The 21,601-nt window shown below is 39.4% G+C and overlaps 1 protein-coding gene across 2 annotated transcripts in view; it reads left to right on the top strand.

Moving 5' to 3' along the window:
* LOC134538760 (cytochrome P450 4C1-like) overlaps positions 1-21,601 on the top strand; it is a 77,952-nt gene that overhangs the window by 12,677 nt on the left and 43,674 nt on the right. For both annotated transcript variants that reach the window (XM_063380246.1, XM_063380247.1), the window contains 6 exons: positions 814-999; positions 2,407-2,476; positions 11,441-11,567; positions 12,114-12,183; positions 12,274-12,374; positions 13,121-13,189. In XM_063380246.1, coding sequence (XP_063236316.1) covers positions 814-999; positions 2,407-2,476; positions 11,441-11,567; positions 12,114-12,183; positions 12,274-12,374; positions 13,121-13,189 — 623 coding nt within the window. The remainder of the gene's footprint in view (positions 1-813; positions 1,000-2,406; positions 2,477-11,440; positions 11,568-12,113; positions 12,184-12,273; positions 12,375-13,120; positions 13,190-21,601) is intronic.

Genomic DNA, 21,601 nt, shown 5'->3' on the forward strand with positions numbered 1-21,601 from the left:
GCGAAAAATACATGTCTGTGACTCCCGCCGGTAACCTAACGAAAGAAAAAACAGCAAAAAAAAGTCCATCTCGGATGACGTTTACTTTTGACATTCATCTCGGCGGCCATCTTAGATAACCTTGACTCCAAACGGCATCTTAATTCGGACATCACAGTCGCCATTTTGTTTGCCATGTGACGGAGAGCATCATATTGGATATGTAATGCCTGCCATTATGTTTTCGTCTGCCGGAGGTAAGCATGTTGGATTGTGACGAATCAGTCGCGGCCTTGGATTCTGACATAACTGATTATTGTTAAATTAAATTTATTGGCGAATATGCAAAAACTTATATGTGAATGCATTTTTAAACAACATTTATTTTAAGTGACACGTTCTTGCAATTATTCATGCAAATTGATAAGTTTGATTTAAAACTATTTTGTGAACAAACGCCATTGTTCGTTTCCACTGTAGGCCTACATCTAGAAAATCCTCAATATCGGAATAAAAAGATAAATACCAAACTTAACACACAACCAAAAACATTAAATGTTAAATTCTTAGCACAGACAATTCCGTTGAAAGAATTTATTTGGGAAAATATCACAGCATATAGACAGAGAGAAAAAACAGACAAAACATCGAAGGGGCCGTGGTGATAGAGAGATCAGAGACGATTCAATTGCGTGCGTGAAAAACAACAAATTGGTTTTCTTCCGAGCTTTCCCTTTCATCTCATCATTGAAATCCGTGACGGCCCCATGATTCTCTCATCCGTCACGAATGACTTCGGTGCCTAACAATCACTGATCAAGTCTTGTTGTACAGGGACGCAGTGGGAGTCTCAAAGAACACTGATCACGCCAGCTTTCCACATAAAGGTCATTGAGTCGCACCAGGAGGTATTTGTGAGAGGAAGCGAACTACTCATGACAAAACTTCAGCAGCATGCTAGAAAAGACGAATTTAATATGATGCCCTACCTCATGAATTTCGCATTTGACGTAATATGTGGTAAGTATAGAAAAATATTTTATATTTCAGACAATCTTAGAGTTATTTCTTAACGGTTAACTGAGGTTTACAAAATAGCGATAACATCTACAAAGTTAGTTTATTGTATAAAATAAATGCTGCTGTGACCTCCAGAACAAATTTGGTCAGTATACAACCTACTAAATATTTACTGTTGACAAAATGATTTTTTTATGTCACCGTGGTTACATATTAATACCAGAAGCATGTTGTTAAGTCTATATAATTATTTTTCTGTTATCCCAAGCATTTGGTTGGGTGTCTTTTTTCAAAAACATTGTTGCAACCATAAAAAAAAAGATTTTCTTGTTATATTTTTTATAATAAATATGCTTTATTTTAAATATTTATTATACTAAGCTATGTACTATCACACAAACAGGAACTAACACAAAAATAGTAATAATATTTATAATTTTTCTCTAAATATACGTCCGCAAATTTCATTCCTCCATTAAAAAAAATTAAATGCCTCATTTTTAATAGTCTTCCCAAGATGAAAAGCCAATTTACAACACATATAGGAAAAGAGAACGTTCGTAAAATATTACGAGGCTTTTACTTACAAAAAGTATATTTAACGAAACATTGCATTAACGAATAATAAAACAGATAGTATGATGGTATAAAATAAATCTTTTCTATGAATTCTGCGAAAAAACGATTGTGTTTTAAAAGAAATTATGAAAAAAAATTTAAGACTTTTGAATATATATTTGATTTATTTTTGGATTGTTTGTTTTTGTCTGTTGGTTTGTCTGTTACTGTCTTCGTCTGTTCGTTTGATTGTTCTGGTATCACTCGAACACTATTGAATTGTTTTAAATTAAACTTTTTTTGTTAGCAAGGCGTTCGGCTATCTTGAACAGTAGGCTATATATACAATAATTAAATTATAACCTAAATGGTATAAAGATTTTAACTATGATGTTATAAAAATATTTTTCCAAATCGTATTATGTGTAAAGTATAAAAATAAGTGTGGATAGCAAACATACAATGTACATTTTCTAATAATCACCCCCTAATAAATATTAAAGGAATAAGTTGGATATCAAGGAAATCTCTTGACATTATGCAAATATTCCGAAAGTTTTATTGGCAGTACTATGTATTTTAAACTATGTTTATGGAACATAATTTTGCTTAATTCACTTAACATGGCCAACTTATGATATGACTTAACACCAAGAGTTAGGGAATTCTACATTTATGTCGAAATTATAATACACGGACTTCTTCAAATTAACTTAATCGTAAACACATTTGTGTTAAATACTTTATCTGTGGCTTTAGTAATAATTTTAACTATGTTTTTATTGTGTTTTGTATGATCTACTTTTTCTGTGCAATAAATTACCAGCCAAATATTATTTTTTTTCACAGGAGCTGCTATTGGTGTGAATCTACAAGAACGGGAAGAATTTTATTCGGAGTTGTTGACAGCTGCCAATGAGTAATTAACAGAGAATTATTATTTACAAAAAAATACTGATAATTAGTTTCTCGACTTATAATTTTTTTTTGTTAAAATATATTCTGACATATTTTGTGGCGATATAAAACTGTTTTTAGAGTGCACAAAACTGCGCATTTGCAAGTAACAATGAAAATACTAGTTAACTAGTAATCACCCATAGAAAATGTACATTATCAAATACGTAACAAATTTGTCATCACAGTAATATTCTGGACAGCATTTTTTAAACAAAATACTCCTTTGAGACATTTAATATTTTCTTTATGATATATATATGTATGTGTGTGTTGTTTGACAATTACTTTGTAATAGTTTTAAGTCAAAAACACTTATTTTAAATATTATGTATCTTTTTCGACTAAATCTTAATTTTTACAAACTTTTTTTTTAACGTGGCAGGTTATCCAACGATGCAACGTATTTAAATAAAAGTTAAAGTTATTTAATATATATTGATTTCGTTTGTAGATTTATATGTTGCAAGTGCAATAATTCAATGGAATTACGATAATTTGTCGTAAAAGTTAGTAAATCGAACCATGGTAAAGCCAATTTTTAGAAATGTTTCCTTCCAACAAATTTTTTTTATAGTAACTAAACAATATTTATTAAGAAAATGAACCATTTAAATCTTAAAAACTAATTTTATTATGCTTTAAGCAGTCTTGACGCGCCTATTTCATTCCATTGCAGACATTATTATGTCATCCTCCATATTATATAATTAAAAAAAATAGATATTTAAGATCAATCTTTCAGTTTTTTTCACATTTTTAAAATAATTACAGTTTCTTAAAATTTACAACACAGGAATAAACTATCTTAGCTTACTTGGATAAGTAGTTATGCTTAGCCTTAGTAAGAAAAAACCCACCAAATTATAAACCCTAAAACGTATCCCATGGGATATTTTTATATACTATTTATTCACAGTAACTTGTCATTCGCTGAAGTGAGATCAGAGTTATAATTCATTTTCAATTACTTTGAAGCCGACTTGACTACAACTGACAAAGTCAAAAGCAGGGAGAGGGTTTTTACATTAAAACCCGACAGTGGGAAGCTGATGCTTTAGCAAAAAATATATAAAGCTTTAGAAAATTACAATTCTATTCATAATAAAATGCCTCTAGAGCGGAAATGCAACATGACATAAATAATTACAGTTTATAGCAGTTCATAATTATCATTGGGGCAAATCATAATGCGCTTCCGCGGGACGCAAAATAAATACAATCATTCACACAGTTAAAACAAAGTATGCAAGAGTAAAGCGGACATGGTGGCGAAGCGCTGTAAGTAGCAGAACAAGTAATATGGGCTGCTAGGCGAAAAAGCTGAAGACAGAATCAAGAAAGAACTTATAATGTGGCTTGACAAGAAGTGTCCAATGCCATCGTGGCATGCCCATATACAACCGCAGAAATGTTACAAAATGCTACGGGCAGTACTCAACGTGAGCAAGGGAAACCCAAAACAAATGACCTGAAGGGTCCAAACATTGGTGGCAATTACATTAGATTACATTACATTACATGGCAGCAATAAAAAATGAAGGCGCGGCCACAACGCGCAAGCAAGAATAATACTTAAATACTTAAATACAGACGTTAAGTTTCACAGCCGAGTACATACCGGAACGCAGAGCCACCGCCGCAGTGATTGCCTTCGAGTCCAGAGACCGTGAACGACTGCAAGGAATACGCTAGGAGCCAGGCATTATATAGGCCGGGAAGACACTCGACAGAGAGCGCTGGCGAGGCGGCGGGAATGAGAGGAAGAGGGGGGTAGTAAGGGGAGGTTGGTGAGGGAGGATAAATGTGGAGAGGGGAGGGGAAAGGATGGAAAGGAATTCTGTACAGTGCCGAAAAACGGAGCAACTGCTTCAACTTACATACTTACATACTTTTCACTACACATCCGATTTTTTGAACCCGATAAAATTAAACTATGTAAACCTTATCAGAGTGGCAGAGTACACTATAATTTCACTAAAAAAGTTTTCTTTTTCTTGGAAAGTTCTGCGTGTGCGCCTCCGTGTATTGGACGCTTCAGATGAATCACGATGTTGCACCCAACAATAATCAATTAGCATATTCACGTTCCACCTACCTTGATACCTACGTTCCATCTTATTGATGTCTTGATGAAACTGTTTGCCTTGTTCTTCAATTACGTTCCTCAAGTTTTCTGGAAAATAGTTAACATGCGAGTGTAAGGAGTTAACACTTGGACTCATCCAGCAACCTTGTTGTTCAAACGCATGCAACATGTTTTCCACGATACTTCTATAGTTCGGATCCTTCATTTTACCGAGGAACTTTTCTACAACCTCCTTGAAACTATTCCAGGCTCCCTTCTTCTTCTCATCCATGGTCAGAACAAATTTTGCATTTGCGAAAAGTTTTCTGATGTCTGGACTTACAAATATCCATTCTTTCAGCTTGGCGTCACTTAAACCAGGAAACACGGAGCATAAGTACTTGAAACATGCACCTGCTTGATTGAGAGACTTTACGAATTGTTTCATCAACCCAAGCTTTATTTTATGAGAAGGTAGCATGATTTTGTCAGAAGGAACCAAACTGTCTCTAATGACAGTTTTTTTCGCCTGGCAACAGAGGATCTCTTTATTTAATTTTTTTAGTGGGAATTTCTGTCACGGCTATCCCATAAGCACAAAAAACATGGAAACTTTGTGTACCCATATTGTTGACCTAACAGCATGGTGATTACTTTCAAGTCTCCACAGATTAGCCACTTATGCTCATTATAAAAAATTATTTTTATAAGTAATGTGAAAGTGTCATATTTTTCTTATAATGTACCGAATGGCTAACTGGAAGTGAGGCATATGTATTGCCATTTGAATAAAACGGCCATCAGACTTCTCTGCAAAGAGTCAGTGAATAACCGTCATTGATTCGAGTCATATTGTAGACCAAATTGGCCCATCAGTCCAGAAATGTCTTTACAGTACACAAGATTCTCATCCTGTGCAAAGTAAGGCCAAAAAACTGTTTCGCGATGTTGATACCATGAAAAATATGTGCCTTAATGTAACAATATTTTTGTTTTTAAGGCGGTAGCCAAGCAACTGAGCACTATCTTTCAAAAGTACAAGATCTCGCTCTATTTAGTTCAACTCCTTTTGTGAAAAATAGCTGCTGTTCGTTATCTGAGCTGTCTGATTCTAAATCACTGTTTGATTCATACTTTTCCACTTTGGAAGCTTCTCCCTTCTGTTTCCCAATCAAGGCTGTCCAAGTCATCAGGGGCATGAGGAACTGTAAATCCCGGACTGTGTGGTACTGGACGACTAGCAGATTCAAGATTAGGGTAGTTACTGAGCGTCTGGTTTTTGGAATTATAACCTTGAACATCACAGGTACAAAAGTAACAGTCATCCCCATGGATTTTTTGCTCCCCCAACATCATTAAGATAACAAATCTAAACGATTTTTTTTCTAGTTTGTACCACAAGTGCAGGTTTTCTACGCAGCTATGGCACACATTATCTTGATCACCTATTCTTAACCCGAAATATACATAATATAACTTCTTGACGAAATCGTTTATATTTCGTTGGTATTTATTGATTCTGTACTCACCACAGTTAAAACAGAAGTAGTCTGGACTGGTAAAACAATGACAATGAGACATCTTTGACAATCACAATTCGAAACGCACAAATTTTTGTAACTACTTGCACGCAACTATGTGTATTCACTTCACTAACACAACTCGTCTGGCTGACTGCGAGAATTAGCAGCCACATTGGCTCCAAAGTCCAGATATAGCAAGTTTAAACCGGTTTAGCTTCCAACAATGACTAATGAAGTTAAACAAGAAGTACCTTCCTGTCTGTACAGGTTGTGCCTGGCGCTTCATGCCTGCACCACCCACTGGGGGAGAGTAATGCAATATAGAAAACGTTTACGGAAAACCAAACACTAGCAGTTACAAGTATTAAAACTACATTTTTTTATAATTATTTATTTATATATCTTCATTCATTTTATTTAGCAGAGTTTACATAAAAAAATACACTACTCGTTACAAATCTACGACATACATCATATTATTGTTTTTATTTAAGTTTGTTTATGCATTTATTTAATTATTTATAAACTTATTTATCATATAACTTATCGATTAAATTAATTATAATTATAAACAAACACAATATGTTACTAGTGTAATTTATTCATGTATGTATGCATGTATGACTACACACCTGCTATTATGTTATATGGTTTTGAAAAAAAACTCTACTTGATGGAAAAAATGGACTTCATTTTCTGTTTCAGCACCCCCAAAAACTGAAACACAAGCCACTATCATAAAAACAAATTTCAAAAAAAATATTTGTAGTCCTGTGTTATCTTCAGATAAGTATAGAAATAAAGCGGAATAGAAACACACTTACACACACTCTGTTTATGTATACTTACTTTTGACGCATCTTTTCCATTGCGATCCACAAAAGACACCAAACAGTTGTACATTTGGCAGTATATCTGGAAAATGGACAACAAGTGTATTTCAATCCAGAGAACGCAGCGGACAGAGCAGCATGTCCACCGTCGACAGCATTGAGAAGCTTCTTCTCGGTTTTTCAAGCAGACGCTTTTGTTCGCTTTTTGCTGTATGCTGAAATGCCATGCTACTTCACATGGAACGCTTCATCGAAATCGTTTCAGCATCGGAAAAAAGGAACACAAGTTGAAGGACATCCAATTGTACTTGCCTCAGACGCTCTGGGTCGCATTTACACTGTGCATCCAAATAATTACGAATGTTTTCTATCTTCGATGGTTTTTGGTAGATGTTCGTGGTCCGAGGTCGTTTCAACCACTTAGAACCATTATTGGGCATTGGTGTGCGATTAAACCGTGAGGTGGGTCAACTCTTACATCAGAACGATTCGCTTTGGGATAATATGCTCAAATATTCTGTCTTATATTCATCACAGCATAATATAACATTGTTTGCGTTTATCATATCTACATGCTTCCCTTTGAATCCGAACGATTTGTGGATCAAAAATAAGGTCAACATGTCTGCAGTTGTTTTGCATCGTGTTCATCGCCAAACTTTAAATCCGACATTGAAATTGACTGCAGAAATTCACAATGAGACATTGATCATGACTGAAGACATATGTTTATTAATGGCGAATAAATGGTTGTCGTATTTGGGCCTGACATAACCATATTGTCTAATGCACGATGGATTTAACCCACATGTTACAAAGGTAACAACAATACGACACTGAAGAATTAGCCGAAGCAGTTCGTACAAATGTTTCGCGAATAAATCATAAACAACAGAATGTGTACAACTCCTTGATAGAAGCTGTGAACAATGGAACTGGTGGAATTTACTTCCTGGATGCTCCCGGAGTGACTGTAAAAAGATTCTTAATTTCATTGCTTTTGGAGAGGATTCTATCGTAGAATGATGTTTTCCTAGCATTGGTTTCGTCTGGAATAGCAGCGACTTGGTTAGAAGGTGGACGAACTGCACATTCTGCCTTGAAATTGCCACTATACATGCAAATCATTGAGACACCAGCTGGAAACATTGCCAAAATTAGCGCAATTGCGAAGATTCTACAGATCTGGAAATTGTTCATTTGGGACGAATGCACGATGTCCCACAAGAGGTCACTGGAAACGCTGGACAGAACGTTGAAAGATATTCGTGACATTTAAAACCTTTTTGGTGTAGCAATGATTCTGTTGGCAGGTGATTTTAATCAGACTCTTTTAGTTATTGCACTATCAACAGTAGCTGCCGAACTAAATTTTTGGCGGCATGTGAAGCCATCATGATTGACGAGTGTTTTTGCAACAAGATAGAAATGCAGATGTGTTCGAAGCAATTGTTGCACATTAGTGATGGTAAAATCGCAGTTGACTTCTCGACCGGATTAATCACATTGCACAATGATTTCTGTCAGTTGAACGAATCAAAGGAGGATCTCATTCGGTATGTTTATTTCCAAATGTTGCATAGAACGTGAAAAACCATAATTGGCTGAGCGCACAAGACATATTGGCTGCGAAAAACAAAGATGTGGATGATCTCAATGCATCCATTCAAAATTTTATTCCGAGACATTCGTTTTCCTTCAAATCGTTTCACACAGTTATCAACCAGCATCAGGTAGTCAACTATCCCACAGAATTTTTGAATACGCTGGAATTGCCTGGATTACAACCTCTCAATTTGGAATTGAAAGTCGGCTCAGTCATCATCATGTTGCGTAACATCAATCAACCTCGACTATGTAATTGACGTGATTGGCTGTGAAAAAATCTTATGAACAACGTCATCGAGGTGACGATTATTAAGGGAAAGTACAAAGGAGAGGATGTTTTGATTCCTGGCATCCCTATGATTCTAACGTACTTGACATTCCATTATAAACCGCTGCAATTCCCCGTGTGTCTGGCCTTTATGATGACCATCGAAAAATCACAAGGTCAGTCATTGGAAGTTTGCGGAATTAACTTCGGAATTTCCGTGTTTAGCGTATTGACAACTGTATGTTCCGTGTTCGGAATGTCGATACGAATAAAATAAAAATACTTGAATTGCGAAAAGAAAGATTGTGAATACACATACATACATGCATGAGTGATGACATTACTAACTTTAAGAAAAAAAATGTCGACCGAGTATTTTAAGGGGAGTTGATGACCGAACTTTACTCACATAAGCTATTCTTTATTCCCCTTCAAATGCTTCATGTATACCACTTTTGACTTAAATTGAAATTAATTACAAATTATTCATCTTGAGTACCGTATACACAATGATAACTCCATCATTAAAAACCAAGAAAACATATAACACTTTTATTCACATAATATTTTATTTAAATTGTTTGCATACAATCTTTAACTGTAAACTCACAACTTCCAAAACAGATCCTACCTGCCAAAAATAAGCAAATATATAAATAAAAATTATATATAAGCAAAAATCCTGAAAATACTCATCTGTCCACCAAATTTTTAACCCACTTTGTGCGAAAACATTAGATGTTATACTAAATCTACATACAGTTGTAAAACAATCCCCCATTTGAAAGAATAACTAAACTGAAATAAAGCACTGTATTCACTCCTTTCTTACTTTTAAGTTAGAATCAATAAATTATTGCAAAAATCAACTACCGTCTGTGAGGTGTCTACTAAGTGTCTATGAGATGTCCATGAGGATACTGGGGAGTCTATGAGGTGACTTTGAGGAGTCTAAGAAGTCTATGAGATATCTATGAGGATTCTAAGGAGTCTATGAGGTGTCTATAAGATGTATATTAGGAGTCTATCAGGAGTATATGAGGTGTCTATGAGGAGTTTGTGAATTGTATATGAGGTGTTTATGAGTCAATGAGGATTCTATAGGATGTCTTTAAAGAATATATTAGGTGTATATGAGGAGTATGAAGAGTTCATAAAGAGTCTGTGAGACAATGAAAACATAAGTGTAATTATTTTGCCCCTGCCATACTAATTTTTAGAACAAGCATATGCAATGTCTTGAAACAATTGTAAAAATAAATTCACGAAATTTTACAATTATTCACATCACGAAAAAAGCACATGTCTGAAAAATAAATTTCTCTATGAACTAGTATGCGATAAGTGTAATAAAACACATATACAGAGTGCGCAGCTTCGGGATAAAAATTACAATTTTAAAGAGAAAAAACTTCTAAAGACAAAAGCTTGTTTACGAAAAATCACACACGAAATTACCAATAAGTTGATTATCCAACCTCCACTAATAATATCAAAAACTCGGCTGAAACAACTCAAGAAATCTGCTCAAGATATCCAAATTGTATCTGTTATGTAAATATCGGGTACCACCCAGGTAGAGGGGGAAAGAACAAAAGAAAAAAATGATTAATGGCTGACAGGGCGTGGAGGAGGTAATGGTGAGGAGGAGTGGGGATGGTGGATAAATTATCGGGGTGGGGGAGGGGTTACAGAGATTAATTACCTAATTTGCATATCCTTTGTTGGTCCAGTATTCCTACGCTCACTCTACTCATGATATGATCAAATTCGTCAAGATCATTATTACCACAGACGCTTGAGTTTTTACCATTTTAAGAAATGTAAGCATCCTTTAGGATGTTTAGTTGTTTTTAGATGAAAACACTTTGAGAAATTTAGTCTTTTAAATATTTGATGGGCAATTTTCCCTCGAAAATCTAAGAACTCTTAGGGCTATTATATTTAAGATTTGTTTAAATGTTTAAGTTAAAATATTTCTTGAAAACTTGAAAGTTTGAGTCATTTTGGAAAATTTTCAGTCAATTTACGAGAAATGTGAAAATTTTGAAGGTCGAGGTCAAAGTCCAAGTTCATCCATAATGGCGGTCGTGTAGTAACAATCTAATATGGTGGGCATCGGCTCCAACTTCACACCCTGCACCCTGGTGCCAGATGCCCTTTCTTTTTATATACTATTTACCATGTTTTCCATCAACACATGTACGTGTAGGGCCGGCGTGAAGAAATTAATAATTAAATCCACCAACTGAAAGACTTTTCTTCCAAATTCACAGTCACATAACATTGTAACTAAACTTACGCTTGTCTGGTTCAAATAAAGCTTTGAAATAAGGCTCTCATTAAATGCATTACAAAAATATTTTTGAGGCGGTTTTGATGTTATGGATCGATAGAAAACGAACCTAATCTGCAATAAAAGTAAAATTTCTGAACACACATTTAAGCTTGTTTGATTCTGACCTATACGTGGAACTCCGACAAAATTTCATGTTTAAATTCAATAGATGCTGTCCAGGAGAAAAAAAAATGCAAAATATGTATTTCAATAATTATTTATTTTCTTATTAATTTTTTTTTTAGTAATCTAAACATTTTTTTAGTTAATAATGATTTTTTTTAACAGGTTGAACGACTTAACGTTTAAACGTTCTCTGCCTACGTGGCAGTCTTGGAACATCCTTTTCAAACTCTCTGCTGATGGAAGGAGATTCCAGCGGAACATTGACATGTTTAACGCATTTTTCGATAAAGTAAGGCATGATACAGATAATTGACTTTGTGAATTTGCAATAATTCTTTTTCTTTGTCTATTGATGGCTGACAAATTAACCATATGAAGGATATTGCAGCTCATCCAGCGCAAAACGTAGAAGGAGAATTCGAACGATCACAATACAGAAAACAGTAATTTTGAAATCCTGATTATACTCATTTTGATATAAGAAATATTCCTCTTATTTGTAACAATATTATTTATGATTGCGTGTAAATACTTCCATATTTATGGTTTGCTCAAAGTGTTCATTTAAAGTTTCTTGTCAAAATAAATAATTTTTTATTGTAGCTGTTTATATTTTTATGCACAAACTAACTTAATTACACTTCCTATCTAAGCTCGGTCATCCAGATATTTGTTAGAATACGCATGGCTGGCATGTAAGTTAAAAGAATGAATATAAATCATATATTGTTTTAAGTTAAATTTTTTAATACTTTAAATTATAATATAACGAAAACAAGTTGTTATGGAAATGATTATGCTGTCATTATTTTAAAAGGTATGAAAATGTTTGCAGGCTATTCGTGAAATGAAGTCGGAATTAAGTTGCAATAACATCAGCAACACCGAAAACGACATTTTCCGTAGTAAGTTAGAGTTCATAATTAATAATAATATAATATAGTCATATCCACATTATACAAATCCAGCACTAATATTACTTGTTTAATTCATAGATAATACGAAGAATGTGGCACTGCAAAGTTTACTCCTGCAGAATGAAGGCATGTTATCCGACAAAGAAATAAGGGATCATGTGAAAACAACCATAATAGCGGTATGGTATTAAACACAATTATATAAACATATATTTTTATAAGAATTTTTTATTATAAATGAAATACTGATTGTATATTACGAAACTATTTGGAACGTATTAAAAATAATTTCGCAACTATTACTATACTGAAAGAACATTTCAATCTTAGAAAAGTTTTTGCATTATGTTTTACACATATTATTCTGCATCTACGATGTCAAATGCTTGTATAGACGCCACTTAGATTTTTTTAATGATAGGCGTAACATTAATAATCAGGGTCATATCATTGCTCCGATAAACTCATTTAAATTGTTTAAGCATTGCAGACTAATTGGATTTTGTGAGATAGAAGCAAACGTACTGGGCAATACCATTATTTTGATATGTTAAAAGTTTTACACAATACAAATTACTTATGTTATTTTAGTCTGTGTGAAATGTGGTATTGATTCTTTTTTTCACTATTCGACATACACGTCTTTATACTAAATCTGTAAAGAATAATGTAAGAAATTATTTAATATTCACTCTATTTTCTTTCTTTTCTTTCGAAGCATATCCACAAAAATATTTATAAAGTTATTACTGTTGCTAAATTTACTTCAGCGTAATCTTAGGTATAAAAGGAATCAGTTTGTTTCGCTTACAACGTAATGAATGACTATTACTGGCTCATAAATTTTTACTTAATCAGAAAAATAAAAGTTTTTTTATATTGCTATTACATTTGTATTTTTCTAATTTAAGTAATTCTTTTTTAGGGTTATGAAACAACATTGGCCTCTTTAAGTTGGACGCTATTCCTTCTTGGCAAACACAAGGATGTACAGGTAAAATATTTTTATTTTCATCCAACTAAACTAAGTTACCATTGTATAGTTATATAGTTTAAGTTTGTACACATTTTTGTTAAAGGCCGGAACAATATATGTGAAGGTAATTAACTTTAACATAAGTTATAAAAGCCTTTAACATGTACCACTGGAAAACATTATTGCTTTAAATCTGTTAAAATTGAGCTGAACTTTTCCAAACTGTGGTAATAAAATTTGAATAAATAATTTCGTGGGCCACAATAGCCTATAAAGCCATAGAAATCTAACATATAACATATACACAAAAAAGTAAAATGTTTTAATTCTTACTATTTCGTTCTTTGAATGGATCTTACAATGTGAAGATTGATTTAAGATGGAGTTTTGGATAGACGCCATTGCTGATAACACTGTATGAAATAAAAAGTCTCAATAAGGGATCAATAAGTGTAATCAGAAATGGCATACATCAAAATCAACACATTAATTTAATAACTATGTTGTTACTTATACATTACATAAATAAAGTATGAAAAACAAGTAATACATATATTTAATGTCTGAAAAAACACAACTTTAAAAAACTAATTGAAATAAAGAAAGGAGAAAATAATCTTGATCAGTTTAAAATCTCCATTAATATTCCTGCCTACTGTTCCTGGAAAAACAGCAATTAAAATTGTTTCACAAACACCCCCCTTCCCACCTAACTTTTCACCTCTTCAACAAACTGCACACCCATCTCGTTTCTGACTAGAAATCACTCCATGGAACATTTGTTCTACTCCAAATGATTAATAAAAAAATTGGTTGTCTGTAAGTCGATTTACGGACGATTGTTTAACGTGACAACGTCATAACAAAACATTGATGAAATGATTGATCCAGAAGAAAAGAAAATATCATATTCGGCCTGAGACTGAGCCGTAATAGGTTTTTGCAACCAAACCAGTTAGGCATTAAAAATATTATATTCTTTGAGGAAGAAAGTTTTTGTTTAATTTTTCTATCTTTTGTATGATAAAATCTACTTCTGCATACTTTTATGAATAAAATTGAATCATTTTTATTGAATTATCACTATTTTGTATGGATACAAAGGAGTGAAATGAAATGTAAAATTTAATTAATAAATTTACTGTTATTTGCATTTATTAATTCATATATATATATATATTACTTTTGAAATGTTGCGTGCCCCGTATTTATTTTTACAAGTACAAAAAAAATTTCTCAGCTGCCGGGATACGAACAGATAATCTTTGCATTGGATTAGATTTAGATTTATATTGATTTTTATTCAACAAATAAATACACATTACAAACGAACATTACAGCAAATAAAGGAGCACGCTCCAGCTAACTCAGCTCTTTCGTGCTTAAAGAAATACACATTACAATAAAACACAACACTATCGTACAAAATATCACCACTAAAAGTTCTAGGAAAAAGTACAAAAAACCCAGAGTACAGCAAACAAAAATGGAACAGAATATAACAAAAGACGAACCGAAATAACTTAAAGAATCAGGGAGGGTCGGAAAGAAAAGTTAAAAAAAAAAACATGCCACCTTCTTGCTTCCAGATGGAAAATGTAATAAACAGTGAGGGAGAGGCACCCAATGTGGGCATTTAATGCAAAACATATACAACAAAGCACTTAATAAGCACAAGGCAAGAACAAAAACACACCGTAGCAGTACATAAACAAAAATTCATGCACGGGCATGATACACAGCACAAACCATGCACGGGCATGAAATACGACACAAACCATGCACGGGCATGGAACACTGCACAGACCATGCACGGGCATGGAACACAGCACAAGCCAAGCATGGGCATGTAACACTACACAAACTATGCATGGGCATGGGACACAGCACAAGAATGTCCACTACACTAGGGGGGATCTCGAAGCGCAAAGTCCTTGATACGACGATGCACGTGCGGGCCGAACACGTCGTAGGCGCCGATTCCAGCGATGACGGGGTTGGTGTGGCGAGCAGAACGCATGAAGAACCGGGTCGCAATGCGGTGGATAAGCTCGGAAGGCGACAGGACACCGGCGAGGTAGTAGAGCTGAGCGACGGCAGTGGACAGCGGCAGGCCCAGGACCGTTCGGAGACCGAGGTGATAGCCAGTCAGGATGGGCCGCCGACAGGAGACCGATGCGTACGCCCAGACGGCAGCCCCATACAGTAAGATCGGAAGAACCAGTGACTGCCATAGACGGACACGCAGCTCTTCCGCCAGGGGACAAGCGGGGATCAAAACGGGACGCACAGAATGCAAGGCAGTCCGGGCCTTGGCAGACATGACTCGAATATGTGAGTGCCAGGTGAGGGTAGAGTCGAGCATGACACCCAGATACCGCACCACTGGTCGCCAAAACAAAGTGCGGCCCAGAAGAACAAGGGGCGCAGGTGGGCGCTTGCGGCGCTTTGTCAGAAACATCAAGGCGGTCTTCTCGGGGTTGGGACGAACACCCCATCGCTTAAAGTAAGTACTTATCGTCCGAAGGGAGCACTGGACGCGGGCTTGGAGGGTCAAGGCAGTTTCACCAGAGAGAAGAAGAGTGGTATCATCCGCGTACTGCAGCGTCCGGGCATTTGGCAGCAACGGAATTTCGGCCACATAGATAGAGAACAAAAGAGAGCTCAACAGGGACCCCTGAGGGACCCCAGACTCAATCGGCAGCGGCGGCGACAGAACCCCAGAGACACGGACCTGAAAGGACCAGTCGGTGAGAAAGCTGTGGAAGACCGAGATCAGCCTCTCAGGAAACTGAAAATGGCGCAACTTGCTGAGAAGAGCGGCATGGTGGACCGTGTCGAAGGCACGGGACAGATCAAGAAAGACCAGGGCGGAGTGCTGATGCGCGCAGAAACCCGCGGTGACGGAGTCCACCACTGAAGCAACAGCATGGAGAGCCGAATGTCTGCGCCGAAAGCCAAACTGAGTGTCAGGCAGGACTCCGAGCAAATCGGTGAAAAGCATCAGCCGGGACAGCAGAATCCGCTCAGCAACCTTGGACAACAGCGACAGCAGCGAAATAGGCCGGTAGGAAGAAAGCAAGGCAGGCGGAGCATCACACCGCAATACAGGCACAACCACCGCAAGCTTCCAGGGCTGAGGAAAATGGATGACAAGGAAAATGCCATTGATGATCTGCGTGAGAAAGACGAGACCTTTGGAGAGAGAGAACGAAGCAGCTGGGCAGGCAAGAGGTCAGTGCTGGCAGCCTTCCCCAACTTCAGACGACCCAAAGCCCGGGACACCTCCCGCGGAGTGGTCAGTAGGTGACGTGGAATCTCAGGCGCCTCGGCAGGGCGAAAGCGGAGAGAGCCCAGGTCAGCACCAGGGGCACCCGGGGGCACCGCCACCGGCTAGTACGTGGCGCAAAATACCTCCGACAGAGCAACAGCCTTCGCCGCAGGATCCTCCAGGGCGGCCCTGCCAGAAGTCAGCACAGGAAGATCCCTCGGGGCAGCACGTAGGCGACGAACAAACTTCCAAACTGTACCTTTCTCCAGAGTGAGCCCACGGAGTTTCTGCAGCTGCAGTTGCGCACGCCAGACATAAATTGCCCACTGTGTCCGACGGCAGCACGCGTGAAACAGGTCCAGGTCCACAGGCAGGCGGGAATGCTGCCACCGGGCGCGGGACCGATCGCGCAACCTGATCAAGTTCCGAATGTGCAGGGGGAAGGGCGCGCCGGAACGCACCCGGCGACGCCGGGGCACAGCAGCATCCGCGGCCGCAAGAATTGCCGCAGTAAAAGACGACACAGCAGCATCAAGCGCCTGGGGAGAGCGAGGCACAACAGAAAGATCGAGGCGGGATCAATAGACTCAACATCATTACCGATCCGAAAGTCCACTATCCAGTTAGCAAAAACAGAGTCCAAGATAACACTCTCCAGGGGAGGCAGGTCGCTAGCTTCACGCGGCTCCACCCCGGACGCCCGCGTGCTGTCGCGAGTGTCTGACGTGGAAGGCTCACTGGGACAAGATCGCTTCGCCTCGGGGGGAGTAGACATGGCGAGGAGGGGATAGACGGGCAGTTACGTTCAGTGGTACAAATAACGTTCTGGAAACATAAAATAAACATCATTTGTAAATATTAAAGGAAACGGTCTTGTGTATACTGAATGAAGCCCAAGCTATGTGTACATGTAAACACCGTATGCGCAATCAGAGTGAAGCGCAAGCTATGTGGACATGTTACTCTGCGCGCGACGTAAACGTGACTGAGCGCACTCCCCTCCGCACCGTGTTGTCATGACAACGAGCCTTACCCCGCACTGCAGTCGGGGAGGGGAGCCTGCCCCGCAGTCGGGGAGGGGAGTCTGCCATTAAAGTTCCCAGTCAGCAGTCGGGGACCGCGTAGAGACATGTAATACATTTAACAAAAGTATAATCAAGCGGATGAGACTTACCTCACGTAGCATGCGCGGACATCAAATGCAAGCATTCACCTCCCGCCGGCGGTATTTATGCATGCCCAGCTAAGTCAGTCCGGGTTGGACACACTTTCACCACACGTCCGTAAACATGTACGTCACACGGACGATTTCCGTCTTATGTGTGATCACATTATAAAAAAAATATTTATGTGGTTTGCAAGGTCAAGTGTGAACATATTATAAAAAATATATTTGTGTTTGTCAGGATCAAGTAAAAAGAAAAATACATCAAGAAATTTTTTTTCTCTTTTTATTAGCCCACACCCGTTGGAATAGCGTTACAAACAAAGTATTTTTTAAAACGTATTATGTTACATTACATATAAACAATTTTCACGTATAAACAATTTTTATGTATAGATATTACACTGAAATTAAAAGTTACATTAAAATCAATTTATATATAAAATATAGGATATATTATACTGAAATCAATAATACGTATAAACAATTTACGGTCGGCCTGGTAGAAATCCCACTGCGCACCCTCGGCAAAGCCTACAGGACCGACCTGGAGGCAACCAATGACAGGTAAGTGGTCAGAGTCCAGACGTTCATATGCCAAGATATGAGACAAGTCAATGCCGGGAGTGGTCAAAACCAGATCGAGAACGGAAGCACGCTGGTTCGCGCAAGCTGGAACAAAGGTGAAAGTCGCCGGCGCAAAAATACGTAACATGGCCAGGAACTCGGCAAGACGGTATAGGAGAGAGCGGCAATTCCACAAGAGAAGCGTGGAACTCATGAGGGCGAGGTAGGAGCCAAAGGAAAAACAGCAGAGAAGGAGTCGAGCACCTCAAGAAGGACACCCAGGCCAGCAAGGAGAGCCTCGCACTTGTCAGCCAAAGTGGCCGCACTGACAAAGCTGCCCAAGGCCCGCCGAAAACGCACCAGCCAAGAACACACATCCAGACGGCGAAACATATCAACGATATCGCGCAGCGAATCCAAAGTAGGAGCAGAATCGGGACCCCCAGCCGAAGCAGCTGGGGGAAGAGGCCCATCAAAGCGATGACCAGAAACAACACTGGAAAAAGATCTGCCAGGAATCTGCCATGCAGTTGAAGGTGGCGAGCGTTGCTGGGAAGCCCGCTGCGCCGAAGCTGCCTTCGCCTTTTGCCGCTCCGCCCTGGAGGTGATCATCTTCTCCCTTTCGGGACAGCCAGAGTAATTCGCCGTGTGGTCACCCTTGCAAAAACAGCAGGTAGGCTTCTCAGATGGAGGACGAGGACAGTCAGCAGAGGCGTGACCTTCCCCGCAGGGCACACAAACCACATCCTCATTGCAATTTTGCGACGTGTGCCCGATGCCCTGACAACGAAAGCATTGCACAGCCTGCCGATTCCCCCGAAACACCTCAACAAGACAGCCCACATGGCCGAGACGAGTGATCTTCAGAGCTTCATAAAGCTGACTCGCCCCCTCCAAAACCACCAAAAACAATGGGTAGGGCTCAGGAGCACGACCACCAGATGACATGCGCAACACTTGGATATGCCGAATGCCGATCTCGGTCAGACTGTCGGAAATGTCACTCACTTGAGTATCAATATGGAGGTTCCGAATAACCACCCGAGCATTCCGATCCTCCGGGCACGTCCAGGAATGAACGCGCACACCCCGAGCCCGAAGCAGCTCTATCATCTTCAAATGGTCGTCACGAGAAGCCATCTGGTAAGTCGACGAAGAAGGGTAGTGCTTAGCAACAAAACCAGATGAAAATTGATTGTCGAGAGCAGCCAAGTCCTTAATGGCAGTCGGTGTCAGCCCGCCACGACAGACAATGAGCGGGGACTTCTTGGAGCGCAAAGGAGTCTGCCCAGACTCAGGCGGCGGAGCAGCCGAGGCAGCAGAAGCAATACGGGCAGCAGACGGAAGATGACACCCGCCACGGGATACAACCTCAGATGCAGCAGCCCTCCCATGAGGCACACCGGCAGCAGTGTGAGAGGAACCAGCAGTCGGCTGAGGCAAGGCAGGAAACTGGGCAATAGCCCCACGCCGCGGACGTTGCTGCTTAGGTGGCGGCACAGCATCATCCCCGCTGGTGGAAGCTGCAGGACGCAAAGCAGATGCACCGTCCGTCCACTCATCAAGGTCAGCAGCCCAATCGTGAACCACACCATCACCAAAGGAACGCTTCCCCAGGCGACCCTCCAGCACATCCCTGGGCACCGTCTGCGAGGTGACATTGGTGGCAGATACACAAGTTCCACTATCCCCAAAGCGAAAAGTGGGTGGCGGATTCCTGAAGGCGGCAGGCACCGCAACAGATGACCGTGATACGGACGGAAAAGAGGAAGGAGGCCGAAAATCAAAACCCGGGGGGGGGGGGGGGGCGCAAAGGCCACAGACGGAAAATTCGCCCAAAGCCCACCAGGGGCTTAAATAGCGGCAGGCGAAGACAAGGTAGCAGGCGATGAAGCACCAGGCAAAACACCAAACATGGAACATGGCTGGCACGATGCGGGAAGGCCAGGCCCAGCAGATGGAAGACTTGGAACAGCAGCACCAACATGCTGAGAGCCAACAAAAGACACACTAGGAGAAGGCGCAGAAGAATCAAAAGCAACCACGCCGGCAGACGAAGCACCCGAAGGTGGCCCGGGAGGCGCCTGGCCAGCGAACTGCAACGGCGTCAAACCCGGCGACGGAAGGCCATGCCCGGGTGCAGGCGGCGAAGGAGGCGGCCCAGCTAGCGATGTAGCTGGCGGCGGTGGTGGTTGAGCAGCAGGAACAGAGACAGCAACCGGACTCGAACACGTCACCATGGTCACAGTAGAAGTCGTCAATGTGGCCTGGAGGCAGCTGGTAGAGGGGACGACACGACCCCAATCCACCAACTGCGACGGGGAACCACCACCGCGCTCGGGACTGCAAGAGGAAGAAGAAACAGAACGCTGGGATGCACTCCCAGACCGCCGCACAGTAGAGCGAGGCTCGGGACGCCGCCGCCGAGAGAGACGAGCAGGTATGGTCGGGGGGCGCCCCAACCCAGCCTCGTGCAGTGCAACAGGAGGATAATCACTTTGAGAATCATCACCAAGCCCAGAAACTGGATTAGAATCAGCCATAGCAAAAAGCACAAAATGGCAAAAAGACCAGCAAATAGGAAATAACAATCAATATAGAAAGCAAAACACAATCCCAACAACACCCAGCAAGCAAGAGAAACAAATAAACACCAAAATAAAAGTCAATTAACAGATCGCAAAAGCAGGCGACAAAAACAAACCAATAAAAACACTCGCAGAAACAAGAAACAGCAATATGGACAACGCCCAGAACAAAAACAACAGAAAAAGCAGAATAATGCAAGAGGAAAATATACTTTGACCAAGTCATCAGCAGAAAGGCCATGACAGGTGAATCAGCCATCTACCTGATCTTGAATGGAAGGTTGAACATAGAAAACCAACACATTGTTTACCTTTGGACGAACTTCGCAAAATGCTGACTGGAGGCAATTTCGCGCAGGAAAACACACACAAACACTTCCCCAAGCGCAAAAGAATACCAGGAATCCGAATTCAACCACCAAAACACCGAAAAACGTCCCGAAACAATCAAAACACCACAATAAACCTGTCGGTTTGTTGTCAGTGATGCTGATCGCTCAGCCACGAGGCCATACTTGAAAATAATTAGTTTTAGATGTTATATACATATGTATAAAAAATTTGTTCACGGTAGGGGAATAATATTATTTCGTTTTTATAACACGATTGTATAACAAATACGAATCCCAAATACACCAAACTTATTTAAAATGTGTTACAATATTTTTTAAAACATTGTGCAAAAGATCCCGGGTGTAATTTGAATTATTATGTGTAACTGTAAAACACCATTGTTGGTTCAAAACGTATTTGTATATTCAACATAACTTTTAAATAACCGTACCGATTGTGCTGAAAATCGGTGGACGATCGTTAAATAACATAATATTAATAATTCA

The sequence above is a fragment of the Bacillus rossius genome, chromosome 14 (genome assembly GCF_032445375.1).
Source record: "Bacillus rossius redtenbacheri isolate Brsri chromosome 14, Brsri_v3, whole genome shotgun sequence".
Classification (NCBI taxonomy): domain Eukaryota; kingdom Metazoa; phylum Arthropoda; class Insecta; order Phasmatodea; family Bacillidae; genus Bacillus; species Bacillus rossius.